This window comes from Schistocerca americana, chromosome 11 (genome assembly GCF_021461395.2).
Source record: "Schistocerca americana isolate TAMUIC-IGC-003095 chromosome 11, iqSchAmer2.1, whole genome shotgun sequence".
NCBI lineage: Eukaryota > Metazoa > Arthropoda > Insecta > Orthoptera > Acrididae > Schistocerca > Schistocerca americana.
In genome coordinates this window covers 138,326,205-138,347,158 of record NC_060129.1, presented here as the reverse complement: position 1 = coordinate 138,347,158, position 20,954 = coordinate 138,326,205, and the positions used below count along the sequence as shown (strand labels likewise).

At 42.9% G+C, this 20,954-nt stretch overlaps 1 protein-coding gene across 3 annotated transcripts in view; it reads left to right on the top strand.

Moving 5' to 3' along the window:
- Window positions 1-18,713, top strand: part of LOC124553605 (BTB/POZ domain and ankyrin repeat-containing protein COCH-like) — a 73,816-nt gene extending 55,103 nt beyond the window's left edge. For all 3 annotated transcript variants that reach the window (XM_047127461.1, XM_047127459.1, XM_047127460.1), the window contains 2 exons: window positions 2,681-2,827; window positions 18,304-18,713. In XM_047127461.1, the coding sequence (XP_046983417.1) occupies window positions 2,681-2,827; window positions 18,304-18,691 (535 nt within the window). In that variant the 3' untranslated portion in view covers window positions 18,692-18,713. The remainder of the gene's footprint in view (window positions 1-2,680; window positions 2,828-18,303) is intronic.
- The last annotated feature ends 2,241 nt before the right edge of the window (window positions 18,714-20,954 follow it).

The following is a 20,954-nucleotide window of genomic DNA, read 5'->3' as shown; positions in this document are numbered from 1 at the left end:
GATCAACTGAAGGATTTCTTATGTTTCCTATGGTTTCTTCGCAGTTAGCTTCTTTGTACCTACGTTTTTCTTTCCAACTATTGAGCTGTTAATTATCGCAGTATCTGTAGCCTCAGAGAACATAAATCTCATCTCTTCTTTCCTTAGTACTACTGTATTCCACTTCTTTGTACATCGATTGCTCCTGACGAGTCTCGTAAAATTCAGCCTACTCTTCATCATTGCTAAATTGTTATGAGTCTATATCTACTCCTGGGTACGCTTTACAGTCAAGTATCTGATTTCAAAGTCTGACTTTAAACCTCCCATGTTTCGGTCCTTTTTCAAGTATACCCCCTTGTCTCAAGATTCTTGAATAGACTATACCAGCTATTACTAGGATAAATTTACTATTGAACTTAACTAGCCTTACTTCTCTCCTATTCCTATTATCAAGTACATATTCTCGTGTAACCGTTTCTTCTACTCCTTCGCCTACGGTTGCGTTTCAATCCCTCCATGACTATCACATATGTACCGAATTACCTGTTCAATATGCTCATACTTTCTCTCTCTTCACCTTTAACTTGCGACGTCATCATGTATACCTGAACTATGGATGTTGTTGGTTTGCTTTAGATTCTCACGAGAACATTTATATTCATCCGTTCACAGTATCTCACTTTCTGCCCTGCCTTTCTATTGATACTGAATCCTACTCCTGTTATCTGCTGCTGTTGCTACTACCCTATTCTCATACGACCAGAAATCCTTTCCTTTCCTTTACTTGTCTTTCCTTTACGCGTCACTGACGCCCACTACAGCTAGATACGTCCTCAGCATTTCCTTTTTCTTATTTTCTAGCTTCTCAACCACATACAAATTGCTTACTTTCCACATGACGACTCGTAGAACGTTATCCTTTTGTTGATTAGTCAACTTTTCTCCCATGGTCACCTCCCCCTTGTGCCTCCTCGCCTGGAGGTTTGAATGGGGGACTAGTCTTGCCAATGGAGAGTCTGTACAGCACAGACTTACTGAATCACATGCCTCATTGACGGACGTTATATATCTTTAAGCAGTGGTTTACATTGCCTTCTGTATCCTCACGTTGTTGATCATTGCCAATTCTTCCTCATTTAGGAGCAGTTTCAGACCTCAAGGGAAAGAGAGTGCCTTGAACCTCTGTCGGCCTCTCCGCCCTCTTTGGAAAGGCTGTTGGCTGAAAGAGGGTGACACCTGATGCTGGAAAAGTCTTCAGACACCAATGCTGATGATTCGTATTCAAAATTCAAGTGATGGTGAGGTTCAAACCTAGGACTGAGGACTTTCCTGATTACGAAAAGAGACGCTACCCATGGGTGACTGGCCCCAAAGAGCAGGGTGTGACTCCCTGAGATATCCAGTCAAGCAGGAGCTATGAGCACTGCGGCTACTCATGCACACTGGGGGCAAACAAGAAGAGAATACTCCAGCCAGCACAGTATCATTGTCACACTCAAGGCTGTGCCTTACAATCACATTTCCTTCTCGTCTCTGTTCAACTATCGCCCCGAATTTTTTCCGTGCATTCCCTTTTACAAAGGAGACAGGAAATCTCTGCCCCCCCCCCTGTCTTTTTTGAAGTTCCATGTGGCGTTACCAGATGTCGTCCACGGAATCCTATGAGGTTTTCCGCTACTGGGATACAGCAGATTATATTCGCTGTCCACCTACAGGTGTACGACATATCTCCCACAACGTCAGTATTGATGTGACGTTTCCATCCAGCTATCATTTGTTGCCTCTGTCTCTCGGATACATATGCTCCATACAAGTCTATTTTGTTTCCTTTCCAATTTAAAAAAAAAAATCCATATTCAATAGACTACAGGTTACTTCACAAGTTGTAAACATTGTCCATCAGATAAAATTGCATACACTGCGTAACCCATATTTTTTCTTTTAATGGTGGCCTCTACTGCAAACTGCTCAACATGAAAATTGTTGTTTAAGAAACACATCACCACTGCTGTCTTTTCAATGAATCGAATTGTGGAGACATTACATGCATATATACAGTTCTATTTGCTTTACTCAAATGCAGATTTTGAATATACTCTTGATAACTTTTATAGCATAGCTCTTGTAATTCTTGTCCATCTTCTTCATTCCCTCGGGCTTCACATCAAACAGCGCCTGCATATCCATGACCATATTGTTTCAACAGTAAGTTGATACCCCAACTTATCAGTTTGTTTCTCTATCGCTGGATCTCTCTCTCTCTCTCTCTCTCTCTCTCTCTCTCTCTCTCTCTCTCTCTCTCTCTCTCTTCCTCCAGTGATATAATTCAGCATCCATATATCAGTTTTCAAATTACCTCACAACCAAAAGTAGCAGCCAGTTGACTGTAACTGCTTCTAAATTCTGTCTGATAGTTGTTCTGTGAGGGCAGCAAAATTGTTGGCCCTTATGTTTGGGGTTTGGTTTATGCTTCATTGTGAACAATTTGTTGTTTTGCATCTTAGGCTACGCCAATGGGGAATGTAGCAGAAGTAGTGCAGAAAAAGATCAGTTAATTGGTGGCACAGTCAGGTTAAGTGAGGGGCTGGTGTTGTTGGCACTGAGTGTTCTGTTGCCCCGGTGGACAGTCCCTCAGCTGTACCGCCTGCAGTGAGCCCCTGTGTGAACACGCCCGCCCACACAGTGTTTCTCTGTGCAGCTCGCCGACCGCCACAGGGGGCGGGTCCACCCCCAACTCTGACAGTCAACCCCACAGCGGCCACAGCCGGTCTCCTGCTGCAGCTGCGCCTCCCACGTCTGCCCGACACACCCCTCCACCTGATGACGCAGCCGTCTGTCGCTTCCGGTGAGTTGTTGCCACACGTGCCCAAGTCTTACCCTCAGAGTACTGCTTACTTTGGCATTAACCAGCCGATATAGTAAATAAAATAAAATACAGATTCCTTCAGTTTTTGGATAGAGGTTACAGTTGCCATTAAACATTACTCCTTTCTCAATTTTTTGGCTATGATATTTTGAAGATTGAGCACATACGCAGAAGATTTCTCGTTTTCTGTATTTGCAGTGAGAATTACGTTCAGTTCAGTCACTCAACTGTAGTTACGTATTGTTCGTATTGTTCAGGAAAAATAACCTTGTTTCACAAAGCACGTAGCATCTAGAGCACATTGGTCTATCGATTATTCAAAAGAGTTTGAAGCTCATCCCTGTTGCTTTTTGAACATTTTTGATCACATTCTAAGTTGATTTCTGAATGAATCGTAAGTTGATTTTTGAATGCGTGCATAGTGTACGTGATGTACCTGCCAGGGGAATCCTCGTCGCATCTGGAAATAAACTTTCCTGCAGACAAAAGGGGACGGGGCTACACGAGCTGAGTGGAATAAAGCCGCACGGGTGAATGTAGTGTGTGTGTGTGTGACTGACTGGTATGCAGATGATGAGCGAATAGCTACGTCCATAGATTCAGACTACCAGAGTGGAAATGAACGACCGACAGGAATAACAGATACGAAATATTAACGTATTATCCAGATACGAAATATTAACGTATTATCTTGTCGCTGTATCAAAGAAAATGAAAGTTCGACAAAGTTTTTGACCAGGTCGCTACACTAGAGAGGGCAAGTTGTACATTTCCTGGTTAGCAGCCGCTTAAGTTCCATTCTGGGAGTAGCGCAGAAAACGCGTTGTACGAACACGTAATAACGCCTAACCGGAGAATAATCGCTGGATAATTACTAAACCGGTGATTCTGGCAGAGTTAGTAGAGTTAACTGGAGAATGAGCTTTGACAATGATAGGAATAGTTACAGAATTAGGGATGAGAAGCTTTTGTTAGAACGAGGAAGAGTATTAGACAACACTTCGATTTTTCTTGTAGCAAAACATTTGACGAATTTTGATGAGGTAACAGATTCTTTCGCAGAAAGGAAAGCACGGCGTGTAAAGCTAGAGCGAGATTAGTGAGAAAAGAACGCACGGATTGAAGAAATATGTACTGTCTTGCTTATCTCTTGTCTTACCTGGTTTTGTGTATCCTGTATTTCATTTTATGTCACACAGAACAGAAAGTTATTAGCAATTAGGCAATAAAGAATCCAAATTTTCTGAAGAGTTCTTCTTCTTCTTCTTCCGGTTACAAATAATTCCATCCAGTATTAATTGTGACGTTATTTCCTCTAAAATCAAAGGACATTTTAATTTCCGCTGTCCTGAATGTACTTCGATGGCATCCGTTACAAAATACACATTTGAGTCCCACAGTGCGAAGTGCAGTGATGTGCAGTGCAGTAAGAGAACGCTGTGTGAAGAGGCGTGGCACTGCACTTCAGCACACTTAAGACCAAATAACGCGTCTTAAACTTCTTCGTTCGAAGTTACATGTTTTATGCATAGGACTCTTCAGGAAGAAGTGCTCTACAAAATGAACATTTTTTGAAAAGTTTTTTTTGACGCCCTATCTCAAGCGCTCGAGGGACGGGGGGGGGGGCGGGGGGTTATCTGTGTTCACATTTAGTGACTTTGCTGTTTCCTCTTTGTTCACTGCTGTCATGTCAAATGAAAGAGAGTGGTTTCTGTGGCTGGGAGATATCAAGTGAATTAAAATACGTTCACACAATTACGGAAGATTAAAATATGTCATTAGTTCCAGATTTTAATACAATTTCCACCTCTCTGACAGTCAAGCATTAATTATCTTGCAGAACAATGAAGTTACTTTTGTCGCTTTGCTGAAGTAATTCGGCTTTTATTGATCTTTTCCGCTGAGGCAGCCAGTTTGTTTGAAACAAAGTGTTCAATTCCACACTATTGGCTAGTTTCAACTGTTCGCTGCATTTCAAGGGCACGTTTTCATCTTCTACAGGGTGTATACGACCCGGGACAACCGAGAGATCTGGGAAAAACCCGGGAACTTTTTCATCCGGGAGAAAACCAGGAAAAACCCGGGAATTTTTTAGAATTATGGGAATTTTTCATTGTTTTAGTTTTCAGTTAAATTTTTGTAATTTTGACTGGCAAGAACCGTTACTCTAACAAATGATATTACTGTATCCCGCAACTGCAGAATAATACTGCAACAATGAAACTTAACGAGAGAAAAAAAAACCAAAATAACTTAAAATGCAAACGAAATGCGCCACGTACGACGACGACACAGAGTCCTCATGCAAGCGTCTGCCAACAGCAAAACGTGTCAAAGGCTTTGGGAAGGCTGTGCAATACTTCATAACAACAAATTCCCTCCGATGACCGTGAAGTCACAACTGTTTACATTACATTCGTGTTAGCAGTTACGAGCGAGCTCATGCGCATGCGCAGTTCAGTTGCGTTTGAGAAGCAGATTCTCCCGCTTCTGGCTACAGGAATGTGGCTGTCCGCTGTGCAAGCAGTCACAGCAAACAGCTAGATGGTACCGGGAAAAGGGGGCGCCAAATTCATATTCTCAAGGAAAAACTTATTTCACAAAGCGCCTAGCATCCAGCGCACGTTGATCTATCAATCATTTATATGATTTTGAAATGCATCATTGTTGGTTTCTGAACACATTTTAAGTTCATTTCTGAATGAATCGTAAGTTGATTTTTGAATGCGTGCGTAGTGTACGTGATGTCTGTCAGGAGAATCCTAATCGCATCTAGAAAATAATCTTTCTGCAGACAAAAGGGGATGGGACCGTACGAGCTGAGCGGAGTAAAGCCGAATGGATAAATGCCAGTCGCTGTCTGATTATGTGGTTGATTGGGTTTTCGAATGATCAGCTTTCTTATAATTCGTAGCGAAATCCATAGATTCAGCCTACCAGAACGGAAATAAACGACTGCAGGAATAACAAGTGGGTAAGATTACGTATTATCTTCTCGTTGTATCCAAGAAAATGAAATTTTGACAGAAACTTTCTGCCCAGATTGCTACACTAGTAAGGTCCAGTTGTACAGTCCCCGGCTAGCAGCCGCTTAAGTTGTGATCCGGAAGTAACGCAGAAAACGTTTTGTACGAATTTGTAACAACGCCTAATGGCAGAACAATCACGGGGTAACTAAACCGGTGTTTCTGGCAGGGTTACTGAAGTTAATCTGCGAAAAAATTTTGACAGTAGCAGGAATGTCCACAGAATTGGTGATGACAAGATTGTTAGAACGAGGAAGCAGAATAAACGGGGACATCACACAAATTATGGAAGGACGAGACTATTCCAAATTTATATAAGAATTTCGTAATACTACTTTCCGATCTCATGCTTGAGAAACTGGTGCGCATGAATAAAATGTGAAACTATTTCCTAACATAAAGCTTTTTGCTTGTTGTAGGCCTAATAGGCATTTGATATTGGTACTTAGTGAATTATATTCTGTCGTGTTTTAAAAATGACCATTTGTGTCAAAACAGTCTCGATAATTTGGTGTGTGTGTTACAAAATTTGCTACAATATTAGAAAGGTCTGTTTTGTTTTATTTAGCATCCAGCGACAAAATAGACGTGATCAGATCCAGAAAACACCAATCTTGGGTATAATTTGTATTAACAGCTTTTTCAGTATTAGATAACGAAATTTCGATTTTTCATGCAGCAAAAAGTTTGGCGAACTTTGGTGAGGTAATAGATTCTTGTGCAGAAAGCAAAGCACGCCATTTAAAGCTGTAGCCAGATTAGAGAGAAAAAATGCTAGGAGGTAAGTATTGAAATGTGTACTTTCTTGCTTGTCTCTTGTCTATATTGGTTTTATGCATCCTATATTTTACTTTTGTCACACAAAACAGGAAGTTATTAGCTATTAGGCAATAAAGAGTCCAAATTTTCTGAAGAGTTCTTGTTCTCCCGATTACAAATAATCCCATCCACTATTAATGGCGAGTTTTTTTAAAAAAATAAAGAGGGGCAGGCTGTCAAACTGGCTGACTGGGAGCAGGAGAGGCACCACAGGACATTTCTATTTCCACAGTCCTGAATATAGTTTGTCATCGCTTACAAAATATACCCGTTTCAATTCCACAGAGTGAAATACAGTGACGTGCGATAGGAGAATGCTGTATGAAGAGGCGTGGCACTGCGGTTCGGCACACTTCAGACCATATAACATGTCTTATATTTTCTCGAACACGTATGTTTTTGTTTCAAATTTTTCAGAATGATGTGTTTTACAAGATGCCCTAGGGTACTTTTGAAAATTCGATTTTTTTGGTGTTGACCGGTTCGCAAATATCGTAGATGCGAGGCTGATGCGCAGAGAAGTCTGAACTACAGTGGGCAGTCACCACGTGGCCCGTGTTGACGTTCAGTGGTTTTCCTGTTTCTCCTTCGTTTACTCTCGCGTCACATGAAAGCAAAACGGATATCTTTGGCCGGGAGGTATCAAGTGAATTAAAATACATTCACATAATTACTGAAGGCTGATATACATTATTAGTTTCAGATTTTATTTTGTTTCCACGTTTCTGACATCAAGCACCAATCGCCTTGCAGAACAATGAAGTTATTTTTGTCTGTTTGCTAAAGAAATTTGGCCTTTATTAACCTTTTCTGCAGAGGCATCCAATGTATTTGAAACGAAATTTTTAATTCCACAGTACTGGCTAGTTTCAACTGGTCGCTGCATTTCAAGTGCAAGTTTTCATCTTCTAGCACGTATGGCATTATTCCATAATAATGAACCAAACATGAGATAATGCAGCACTGGTACTCCAAGAAAATTTACATCTGAATCTGGACATACGAATGTGCGCTTTAAGTAGCAGTTTAAATGTGCACATTTTAGTATGGTTCACGAAATTCTGATCTCTTGGAGTACCCTGTGACGTCTTACTGCTTTTACAACGTAATGTAAGATCTTTTAATGTTTTACACGTACGTACATACGGGCTTCCTACGTCATGTTAGCTGCGGAAGCTCGGGGCGCCTCTTACCTGGCGCTCTCCGGCAGCTGCTGGAACGAACCTGTTTCCAGCAGGTCGTGGAAAAATATTGCGAATGTTGGTTTGAAAAGCGTTAATTTCAAAGTAAATATCTTTTAACGTAAGTTGGACTATGCGCGAGGATGTACCATGGAATTCTTAAATCGCGGAGTGTTTGACTCCATTTAAAAATCAACTCTTTAATGACAAACCATGTAGAAGAATTTCGAACCCTGGAGATCAGACATTTATGTCATTATTAACAATTTTACTGCCACATTTGTGTGATGTGTCTTAAAGTGTAACACGCGCAAAAAATCAACATTATCTCGAAAGATTAGCTTCTCTTGCAGCTTATTAACCTTAGTGACCAATATTATATGTGGAAGCTTTGCTTCTCTTGTAGCAACACTATGTATGTTAATGTAAGCCGTTAACTCGTGTGTTACCGCTGCTTAGCAGGGATGTTGCTATTGGCTGAATACGTCACGCGCCCTATGCTCTGAATACTCGCTGTCATGAGCTGGCGAGATCACGTGACATGAGCTGTGGCTGGCTTACAAAAGCGCATCGCAATCTCGATTTCAGTGATTCGGAAAGTAACATGCGGTGTTTGGTGGAATTCCAATGTGTGCAATGTACATGTTGCTGCACATCAAAGATATTTCCAAAATGTGACTTTTTCCCTGAGTTTCGTTTTCTAAAGTGCCGGGAAATTCTACGCCCATGTCCAAAACCATAACCATTCAAAGGATTGATAAGTTTTGCACTTCCGAGGGAAAATATACTGTCACTTAAGACGGAAAAAGTGTTTTCACGCGGGAGAAAGTGTATTTTTAAGCGGGAAATCCGGGAATTTTTTTCTTGTCCATGTATACATACAGTATTAATCAAATTTGATACGTATGAAGTATCGTCTCTGTTGTGTGACTGGATTCTTGATTTCCTCGCAGAGATGTCACAGTTCATTCTGATAGACAGCAAATCATCGAGTAGAATAGAAGTCATATACGGCGTTCCGCAAGGTAGTGTCATAGGCCCTCTTCTGTTCCTTATTTACATAAATGATCTAGGTGATAATCTGAGCTGCCCACTTAGATTGTTTGCAGATGACGCTGTAATTTACCGTCTAGTAAAATCATCAGACGATCAATTCCAATTACAAAATGATCTAGAGAGAATTTCTGTATGATGCGGGAAGTGTCAGTTTGCACCAAACAAAGAAAAGTGCGAGGTCATCGACATGGGTACTAAGAGGAATCCGCCAAATTTTGGGTATACGATAAATCGCACAAATTTAAGGGCTGTCAATTCGACTAAATACCTAGGAATTACAATTACGAGCAACTTAAATTGGAAAGATCACACAGATAATATTGTGGGGAAGGCGAAACAAAGACTGCGCTTTGTTGGCAGAAACTTATAAGGTGCGACAAACCTACCAAAGAGAGCCTACATTACACTAGTACGTCCTCTGCTGGAATATTACTGCACGGTGTGGGATCCTTACCAGGTACGATTGGCGGAGGACAGCTAAAAAGTGCAAAGAAGGGCAGTTCGTTTCGCGTTATCGCGCAATATGGGTGAGAGTGTCACTGATATGATACGCGAGTTGGTGTGGCAGTCGCTGAAACAAAGGCTGTCCTCTTTGCGGCGAGATCTGTTTACGAAATTTCAGTTGCCAGCTTTCTCTTCCGATGGAAAATATTTTGTTGACATCCACCTATGTAGGGCGAAATGATCAACATAATAAAACAAGAGAAATCAGACCTCCAATGGAAAGATTGAGGTGTTCCTTTTTCCTACGCGCCATTTGAGAGTGGAATGGTAGAGAAATAGTATGAAACAGGTTCATCGAACCCTCTGCCAGGCACTTCAGTGTGAATTGCAGAGTAAACATGTAGATGTAGATGTTGATTCCCTCCTGTATAGAGATTCAAGTACTTTCTGCTTTGATTGACCAAGATAATCAGCTGCAGATTTGATTGACTTTGGAATCCACTGAACATTTAAAACCTTCCTGCACCTCAGGCAGCCAACAGAAGCACACCCATTTCAACTCGCAGTCATGGAAGACAGAGAGAATTAGTGTTGAAATTATATCAGGGGCAGGCAACAAACAGAAATTTTTCAATTTTCGTGCATACAAATCATGCGGGTAATAACGCGTAATTTAGCACAGGAAGTACATACCTACAAGTAAAAAAATTTTAAAAACGCTACATATAAGACGACACACACCTACATGTGCTACATGCACACTGAAAACATCGACAGTGTCGAATTGTATACTTAGTGTCCAGGATAATAGTATTAATAATGCAGCACATGCTGATATCAAAATCCGTATGCTCCGTAGAGAATGTGAAACAAAGCAGAAAAAAATAGAACGCCAGGATGACATGCAAGACTTGGAAAGGTAAGAAGTGGGGAAATGTTTGGGATGCAAACACGCCGGCCGCGGTGGCCGTGCGGTTCTAGGCGCTACAGTCTGGAGCCGAGCGACTGCTACGGTCGCAGGTTCGAATCCTGCCTCGGGTATGGATGTGTGTGATGTCCTTAGGTTAGTTAGGTATACTTAGTTGTAAGTTCTAGGCGACTGATGACCTCAGAAGTTAAGTCCCATAGTGCTCAGAGCCATTTTGTGATGCAGCGTCAAGGGTAACGGCAGCCATGTCTCCGAGCTGATAGTCCGTGCTGCTGGAAACGTCGTCGAACTGTTCGTGCAGATGGTTGTTGTGTTGCAAACGTCCCCATCTGTTGACTCAAGGATGGAGACGTGGCTGCACGATCCGTTCGTTACAGCCGTGCGGACAAGATGCCTGTCATGTCGACTGCTAGTGATACGAGGCCGTTGGGACCCAGCACGGCCTTCCGTATTACCCTCCTGAATCCACCGACTCCATATTCTGCTAACAGTCATTGGATCTCGACCAACGCGAGCAGCAATGTCGCGATACGATAAACCGCAATCGCGATAGGCTGCAATCCGACCTTTATCAAAGTGGAAAACGTGATGGTACGCATTTCTCCTCCTTAGACGAGGCATCACAACAACGTTTCACCAGGCAACGCCAGTCTACTGCTGTTTGTGTACGAGAAATAGGTTGGAAACTTTCCTCATGTCAGCACGTTGTAGGTGTCTCCACCGGCGCCAGCCTTGTGTCAATGCTCTGAAAAGCTAATCATTTGCATGTCACAGCATCTTCTTCCTGTCGGTTAAATGTCGCGTCTGTAGCACTTCATCTTCGTGGTTTAGCAATTTTAATGGCCAGTGGTTTATTATTCAGACAACATTCTGCATCACTAGAAATAAGTCTTCTCGCCACGGCAACTAAAGACAGTCTCTCTAATTTAGATTTTTTTCACAGTTTTCGGAAAATATTGAAGTTGCTTTTTTGAATTTGTACTGAGGCACAATTTTACTTTCACTGTGTAAAGGAGTGTTGTCGCTTTTTGAACTTTCATCAGGTCCAGTGTTAAATTTTGACTATGTGAGGCAAGTATATGTGACACCCATTGCCCCGGGGGGAGGGGCGGTTTGAATGGAATATCAAATGCGAAGAAACAGGACACCAGTTGCGTTACACAATTTTTATCGGAACTAGTGTGCTCTTTCTTCACATCGACATTCTTCAAAAACAGACGTTGAAAATGAACAAAAATCTAAACGACAAAACTGGTCGCTGCAGTGGACTCGGGGAACTGCTGGCGTAATCGGCGCCCAGAGCTACCAACAGAAACGGCAAACGTTTAGATTCACGACCCAGTTCTGGCGCTACAGCTGCAGGGTCGCTGGCGTTTGCAGAAATGAAAAAGCAGGGAAGTCGACGTGAAGTGTTGCGGACAAATCCGATACGTGACGATACCGGACGATGGACCCACGAGGCACTTTTCAGTGTGCCACTTACATGCAGTTACCGCAGCTTGCACGGTGGTTGTCGGGAGGCGTGAACATCCGTCGTTTTCCTTTCAGTTCTTGCTCTGAGGGGGATAGCTTGTTGATGTACAGAGTATCCAATAATAAATCAATACTCCAACGAACAGCTCTAAAACCGGCAGTGTACTTACAACGTGCAGCCCATATTTTTATAGGCAGGCACGTTGATGATTTGGCGCTGATATATCCATACTTTCCTCGATACATGGGGAGCAGATAACGGTATTGTATTTTATGTCGATACATCGGATACTGTACATTTTAAAAATATCAAGTCATAGGCAAGCTCTATCATTCCGCAATCGACGTCTGTTAAAACCCGTCGTGCGGCCATCAAGACGTCGGAAAGCCTTTCCCAGGAGCCACCTCAGTAGAGGTGACAGCGGCGCCAACCCGCCGCCCTTTTATACCTTGCATACGCGATACTGCTGCCATCTGTATGTGTAGATATCGCTATCCCATGACCTTCTGTCAGCTCAGCCTGTCCCTACCTGGAAGCACCCGGGTGGTTCTACAGCGCAAAAGGCCTGCTGTCAATTAGAAATCAGAAACTACTCGAAATTGTACGTAGACGGAATAGATTTTAAATAAGCTAGACATTTATTCAAAACAACTGATGCCTTGTCATCCACAAACTAAATACTTTCCTTAGTGAAGTGTGGTTTCACATTTTAATGAACAATATGATGAAATAGCACACCATCGACTGCTGGACACATTTGGAATCGCTGTTTGAGCGAGAGAGATGTACTGGACAAGCTACATTGGATGATACGTTGTCGTGTGGTCTGGCGCGTATCATCTGACATACCTGCGGTTCATGACAGACTCTATCTTTCAGTGCTCCCCGTAGAAAGAAATCCATTTGAGTCATATCAGGGCACCTGGCTGGCCTTTGTACTGCAGCATTCCGTCCCATACAACGGCCAGGAAACTTTCCATTCATTGGTCGCTTTGGAGCAGGCGAAGAGTCTGGGCAGTGGTCGTGTTCGATCCACATACACTGTTGGTTGTCCACGGAACTACCTCCAGAAGAATAGGCTCGATGTTAGTAAGAATATGTGCATAGTATTTCCATTTAATCACCCCGTGGAAGAAGTAAGGTCCCACAGTATAATTTCATATCGTGCCAAATCATACATTGGTAATTCAATACCGTTAGTATTCTACCTGATGAAGCGAGCGCACATTTTCAGAATCGTTTGCCATGCACTGCAGCGCAGAAAGACAAAATTTTGAGCCACGTTCAAAATCACGTCCTCAGGAATTCCCAGTGGAGTCTGAGATGGTAAGGGTGGCATTAATGTAAATACGAGGTGCGAGAGACACTCGTCTGGCTGACCCCTCATTCAATGAACACAGGATATCTTAAAGAATACCCGCTCTGCATTTAAATTCCTTCGTCCGTTTCTGAAGGGTTGCCCTGCAAGGCAAAGGAAATTCTCGCTTTAGCAAATAAGTGTATGGTTTAGGTGACAGAGCTCTTAAAGTTAATGAATGGGCAATGTCCTCCGAATTCCACTTTGCCCTTTTATTTTCATTTAATAGACATCTTATTTGTGCCGGTGTAAAACACTTTGACAATACACTATTTACACTTTTGTGCAATACGACTTTTGCTTTCACGTCAGATGACTTTTCTGCCCGCTTCGACGAAAGAACACGTCGGAGATAGTTCGATTTACTTTGTAAGGCTGCATCACATTTTTTAGTGCCGCTTCTTTCTGTGCATTCAGTTTTTTTAAAAGTTCAGTCTCGGCCCTCAGTTCCTTAATTTCCAAATCCTTATTCACTACTTCAGTGGGTTCATGAACGCAGTCTGTACATGCGGTTCGGTCGACTTTCTTTCTTTCGGTGGCACAGTTTCTAAAGCTGTCAGAGATAGCTTTTGCAAACTTCTTACTCCACAGCATTGTGCACGTCTTCCGGATCTCTAAAGCATAAATTTAATTTTAATTTTATTATTCGTAAAATTATTTACAGAGTAGGCCTACTACTCCTAAAAATGTCCGCCCCGGTAGCTGAGTGGTCAGCGTGACAGACTGTTAATCCTAAGGTCCCGGGTTCGATTCCCAGCTGGGTCGGAGATTTTCTCCGCTCAGGGACTGGGTGTTGCGTTGTCCTAATCATCATCATTTCATCCCCATCGACGCGCAGGTCGCCGAAGTGGCGTCAAATCGAAAGACCTGCACCAGGCGAACGGTCTACCCGACGGGAGGCCCTAGCCACACGACATTTCCATTTTTTTACTCCTAAAAATTACTATGCAACTGCATTAATTTCTCACTAAAAATCAGATCAATTGACAAAAGCGATTAAATATGAGTGGCATAAGCGGCTGCAATAGCCCAGTTTGATAAAATGTAAAAATACAATGTAAGAGGAAATACAGGTATACGAACCCTTAACCTCCAAGATGGGAGTCAGAAACCACACCACTACGCTGCGAAGTCAACTGGTTAGCATCAGCTATTGTTACAGAAGTAAATGTAAACAAATTACGCGAAATATGCTGATTTTGTCATTTGAACTATATACTAGCTTTAAAATAGTCAACATATCGAGAATACTTAAAGAAACGGCTATTTCTAAGACAAATGTAGCTATTATATCCAGGAGGAAAAGCAAATACACTTGAGCAACATTATTTATTGCCTGTACAATATAGCGAGTCATTCACTCCCGTAAAGCAATATAGTAATGCGTCAAAAAGCATCGCATTTATGTGAATTCGTTTTTATTACGGTAATTTTTCAGTTTCAATTATTGAGTGTTGTGTATGTGCAGACGTCTTACCTTTTCGTTTGCATCACCGCTTTCCACAATTTCTTGTCCACGCCAGTTCGGAATGTTTATGCAGAGGATTGCTGCTGGTAATAACTTCTTTCTTGAAGGTAACCCTAGAAGCTCATTTCTCAGATCCAGTTCATAATCTTCTGGCCGATAAGGAGCTGACCACACACGTGCAGTTTCCGCATTCACCTTGTCCTTGCATTTGCACCGAACCATCCATTCACGTCGCAAGTGCTCATCCTTGGGAAACACGTGATAAGTAGCGTCAGTCGTCGTCCGAGCACTGTTAAAGCAATGTGCCACGGCACACTTACAGCGAGCCTTGCTCGTGGCTGTCTCAAAACTGAATGCTCGGCGCTGCAGCCTCCTCTCCTCTCCTCTCCTCTCCGTGACGTCAAGGCGCGCGAGGGCGTCTGAGTGTTTTTTACTCGCTTGGGGCCGGAATGACCTGTCTGCTTCTCCTATATGCCTCGGTTCCGAAATGCCGTGCCGGCGATTCCGCGGCGCGCGCCTTAAATCGGTGGCGACGCACTGTGCAGACCCATCCGGGCAGCGTTCATTTTTGGGTAAATGAGTTGGCACCACTGCGAGACAGCAGACGATAGCCATCTCCCGAAACACAACATTGTGGAGTAAATTACATCAACACAGGCACAGAAATCAAAAGCCAAGGTTGCTACATAAATTATGAATATACATCAGTACCGAATAGCTGTTCATCTAAAGGCATTTTCATCTACAATTCCCTCCTAAATGGATGGATATATTCCAAAGCGATTATAAACGAAATGTGGTGCAATTATACCGGACAACTAAAGACTTGGTCTTCCATTGTGTTTCCTCTAAGAGGTAAAAGTTCCCCTTGATTGGGTGGATTGAAGCGCAACCATTCTTGTGATACGAGTAATTTTTTTTGTTTTTACGGCAACAACTAATTTGTGTAATGTCAGCACTAGTTTTTAGCCATACAAAAGTCCCTATGGTTGATCAAATTACCTATTTTGAGAAACTCCTTGCAATGATGGATTTATACTCCAAATTTCGTAGTGCACTTTCTTGGCGGCTTTGGCAAACCGCGTGGTTTATTTTCGGTCGCCTTTCTGATGCGTCCAATAGCGGCAAGGCTGACTTGTGTGTAAACTACAATCCTTTCTTTTTGAGACTGGCAACATTAGCCCCCAGTTCTCTCTGTGCCGACTCTTTAATACAATCCGTGATTGCAATAGAGGTGACTGAGCCATTTTTACCCCAAAGATCGCAATTCTTTGCATTGTGCAGATTTTCCTGTGATGTGGTGCGCTTGTCTATCATCTCTGAATAACATATTCGTACGTGTCCACAGAGCATTTCACACGGTTGATTACTGTCGACTGTTGAAGGAGATAGAAACGTGTGGAATACGTTCCCATGTATGTGAGTGGACCTCAGCTCTTAAGTGACAGAACCCAGTATGTTGTCCTCAGTGGCGAGTGTTCGCCAGAGGCAGGAGTGCTCCAGAAAAGGGTGGTGGGGCCGCTGTTACTGTCTGTATACATAAATGATCTGGTGGACAGGTATCTGCAGCTGTTTGCTGACTGTCCCCTGGTGTACAGTAAGATGTCGTCGTTGAGTGAGTGTAGGAGGACACAAGGCGAGTTGGACAAAATTTCTAGTTGGTGTGACGAATGGCAGCCATCTGTAAATGTAGAGAAACGTAAGTTGATGCAGGTGAGTAGGAAAAACAGACATGTAATGTTGAGGTACAGCAGTAGAGGTGTTCCGCTAGACTCAGAGGCGTCGCTCAAATGTCTGAGCGAAAGTTCGCAAAGTGATACGAAATGGAACGAGCGTGAGAGGACTGTGGTAGGGAAGTCGGGAGGTCGACTTTAGTTTGTTGGGAAAATTTTAGGAAAGTGTCGTTGACCTGTAGATGAGGCTGCATGTAGGCCGCTGGTGCGACCTATTCTCGAGTACTGCTAGAGTGTTTGGTATTGGCAACAGGTAGAATTAAAGGAAGACAGCTATAGGACTGAGAGCTGAGCTGCTAGATTTGCTACCGGTAGTTTCGAGTGACGCAGAGGTATTGTGCAGAAGCTTCAGGAACTCGAATCGGAATCACTGGAGGGGAGGCGAAATTCTTTTCGAGGAATTGTTGAGAAAATTTAGAGAACTGTTTTTTGACGCTGACTGCAGAACAATTCTAGTTCTGGCAATGTACACTTGAGACGAGGCGTGTGAAGATAGGGTGAGAGGCATTGTCGCTCGTACAGAGGCATACAGGCAGTCGTTTGTCCCTCGCTCTACTTGGGAGCGGAACGGATAAAGCAGATGACTGCAGTCAGTTGAGAACTTTTTATATGTACCAGTTACTACTATTGTTTCATATGGTTGCTGCTCCACCTACATTGATTATTTTGTACTAAATGCAGCAGTTTTATTACGTCTGTAGTTTCTAGTTGGTATTTCACTTGTCTTTGGAGCTTCTTACTGGCTCTCTCGCTTGGGATCAGCCTTTAACTTGCATCAGCTGTGGGGAGAGGTTCCCGCGACGTTGGTTAAAGTTCAGCAATGCCAGATCTATACAAGTATTTTGATATTTGTAAGTGAACATGCGATAATGAATCAACACTCTGTTTGTATTTGTTACAGGCACCTGATTTCTTTCTGGCATGATCTAATTTATGCATAGCATTAGATACAGGAAATACAGTACTTTTTTGAGACTGGTCTAAAGTTAGGGTTTAAGTCTTTGTACTACTACTGAAAGAGAAATTTTACTCGGAAGCAGCGTAGCTGGTGTACACTTTAAGTTTACTTAGAACTTTTTAAGTATAAATGTAAAGTTTTACGCCTTCTGTAGTGGTGTGTAACTTATTTTGTGTCCAGAATTTTCAGAAAATGCAAAAAGCTGCACAAAGTTAACATGACTGAGTATAGTAGTTGTGCAGGATGCCGCCTGCCACAGACCATATGGTGGGTTGCAAAGTTTGTAAGCAGATGGAAATGAATGTTCCAGTGGCTGTATCTCTTGTTGCATGCATGATTATATGAGCACATGTGATGATTATTATGCAGCGGGTAGTTTGTGTGTGTGTGTGTGTGTGTGTGTGTGTGTGTGTGTGTGTGTGTCAGGGAGAGTCGACCCGGTGCCCTTGTTGTATTTGAAATATGTCGACCGAGTTATTGTATACGAAGCAGTGACTTTTATATTTTATGTCGGTATGTCAGGAAATTTCCATGTTACTGGTCTGAATCACTTAGCTGTCTGGTGAGGAAATTGTATTTCAGTGCTTACAGATGCGTGTAGTTTCTAGTGTTTTCTTCCTAAGTGAAAGAAGGAATTGGTACCCAGAGAAGGTAGTTTTAGGGGTCTATTTGAATGTAGATGAAGGATTGGGTAGCAACTGCATGCCGAGGTGAAAGGAGGCGGATCTGTGGAGTGAACTATGAGGGAATGTGCCAAATGTATTTGTTACGGGATGGAGTGCACCTATTTTTAATGGGAGATGGGTGAAGTTTTTGATTATGGGCTAGTGCTGTGGATCTGTCTGTAATACGCTGGTTAACCCGTATCGCAGAAGCGAGGTTTCTAGATTTGTGACTTGTCGCTCGGAAGAAGTGTATTCAGAATTGTTGGCAGTTTTGCGGCTGTTGGTTTCTTTCATTTGGTGTGCGTGTCTCAATAGTAGAGAGTAAGTGTGTCGATGTTTTGTGCAGGAGCCTTTCTGAGGAGGAGCGAGGGAGGAGGCTGATAGAGGCGGCTGACGAGGGGGCGGTGGAGGAGGTGCGGGCGTTGCTCGCGGCTGGGGCGGACGTGGGGGCGAGGGACGGGGGCGGGTGGACCGCCCTGCACTGGGCTGCACTGAGAGGCGACGCGGCTGTGGTGCGGCTGCTGCTCTCTGCGGCGTCCGACCCCAACGCCAGGAATCAGTGTGGGCAGACGCCGCTGCACTGGGCGGCATGGAATGGCCACACAGAAGCGGCGGCTGCGTTGCTGCAGGCCGGAGCCGACAGGGGGGTGAGGGCTAATGACGGGAGGACCCCCCTGGACCTCGCCAGGCTGTGCAACCGGCCGCAACTCGTCGAGATGCTAACACAGCATTAATACGTGCTAGTAGTACTTCATTGTACAGGATATTAAAATAAAAAATTGAAAAAAAAAGATAGCTTTCTCTATTCATTTCTACCTTTTGCAGTCCACACAATTACTCCAGTAACACCACACCTACTGCAACAACAGGAGATACCTGTAAACCAACGTGACAAACATTCCTTTTGAGAATTCACTCTGTAAAACATTTCACAAGCAATTTCTGCAAAAGCTCAGCAACAATTGACAAATACTCCATCATTTATAAACTCCACTTCTCTCTCCCTCTCATATTTCTTGTCCCATATACAGTATTCAAGGAGCTTACAAGAATACAGCTGATGTCTTTCACAACCGCCTGTATTTCGAAATGTAAACACCCAATCTCTTCCAAGACACAAATGCGAGAATACCGGTTGTTGTGCGTTAATGTTAGTTCTTTGCACCAGTCTCCTACATTACCTAATTACTGCAAACCATTTGCTAGCAGTGTCTATGTTGCTACATTACATCACTGCGAACTGCACCATTCTCATATTATTGCCATATAAGCTGTTCAGTTAGAATGTATCTTCACTTGCGACCTCACACTGAATTCACTTCTCTGCGTGCACTGCACAAGTATTTTTCCTGTTTAATTGTAATGTCACATTTGTAGCAGTGCTCACACCACATCATCCTCACACCATCTGCAGCCTTCTTGGCAGCTCACCTTCAAATAAAGAGAATTGAACAACCACCTAAAATCATTAGACTCCTAAACACCTCCCTTGCTTCTCTTACAGAACAAACTACCATCTCTCAAGGAATTATACTCAATCACGTGAGACATGCAGCCATCACTGGAATTATACGGCAGTTTCGCCAAATTACACTTTTGCGTCTCTGTACATGCTTTGGAAGCAGACCACATTTGGAACATTCATTCCCCTGTCTTCTATGATACAATTAGACTTGGTATCCCCATGCGTGCATGTGTGACCAAAGCGGCAGACTGCATTCTGAACAAGAGCTTCTGTGGCCCTCATGTGGCGGCGTTACACACGGAAGCTCCTCAACATTCTCTGTGAGGAAGCAGCGGCTCCAGGAGACAGTACTGGCTTGGTGAGTGACCTCCACGGCATTGATGAATACTTCAGGCTCTGCCACTTGATCCTCAACATAAATAAATGTAATATACTGTGCATACACAGGAAAAGAAATCCACTACTGTACAATTACACTGCTGACCACAAATTGCTGGAAACAGTAAGTCACCTACCGTAAAATATCTAGCAGTAACTATCCAGAGCCACCTTGCGTGCAATGACCAAAAATACCAATTGGTAATAAACTGCAGCACATCTTTTCTCAGCGATTCCATAATCACATGTTTTGGGCTCCTAAATCCAAATTTCGTGCTTCCTGCCCTGTAGTATGTCGACTTCACAACGAAAGCCTCAAAATTTTCCGACTTTTCTCAGATTTTAATTTCTTTCACAAAGACTACGTGTTTCTCAAAGTTGAAAACCCAACACAAAATTAAATTGGACAAACTCTTCTACAACATGCAGCAATCAGCAGTGATTTTCTGACAACGAGTGGTGACCGCGCTAGAGCGTCCTAAAAAAATGGTGACTCCCCAAAATTCGGATCGCGCCTAACGCCATTCACCTGTTGCACTCTGCTATTACGGCACTTTGGAACGGTATGGCACGCTTCAGCAGATGGAAAAAAGCCCAGAACTCCACCTGTGTTCTTCGCATCGTCAAACACAATAGCACTCACGGCAGACATCCGCTGTCGAAACGGACGTCATATATTTTGAAACGTGTTCGCATTTATTTAAACTAGTGCTTCTAAGTGTGTGGTTGGTATCTGAGAAATGGCTAAAATTTATTTTGATAACGAAATACGTAAATCTCAGTCCAGTGCGACAGAAAAGTGTAAAAATTAAATTTTGTACGGAAGTATGCGAAGCACATGCTACACGATGCGAAATCCAGGCTAGCCGGTACATCAAAGAATTCGCCTGCGACAGAGGAGGTCGTTTTCAATGTAATTTATACATACCATTTATCTGCAGAACAGATAACTCAATTTAAAATATTGGTCCTGAATATTGTAAATCTTTATCTTCAGACTTGTAAACAATAACTGCACCAGATCTGCTATCGTATTTATAGTGCAAATGAAGATAAAATGTAACGCATCCCGCTTTGTGTCAAAACTGCTCCAAAATTCACAAGATAACGCCTTTCTGAAATAATTTATCGATTCGGTAAGTCTGAAATGATAA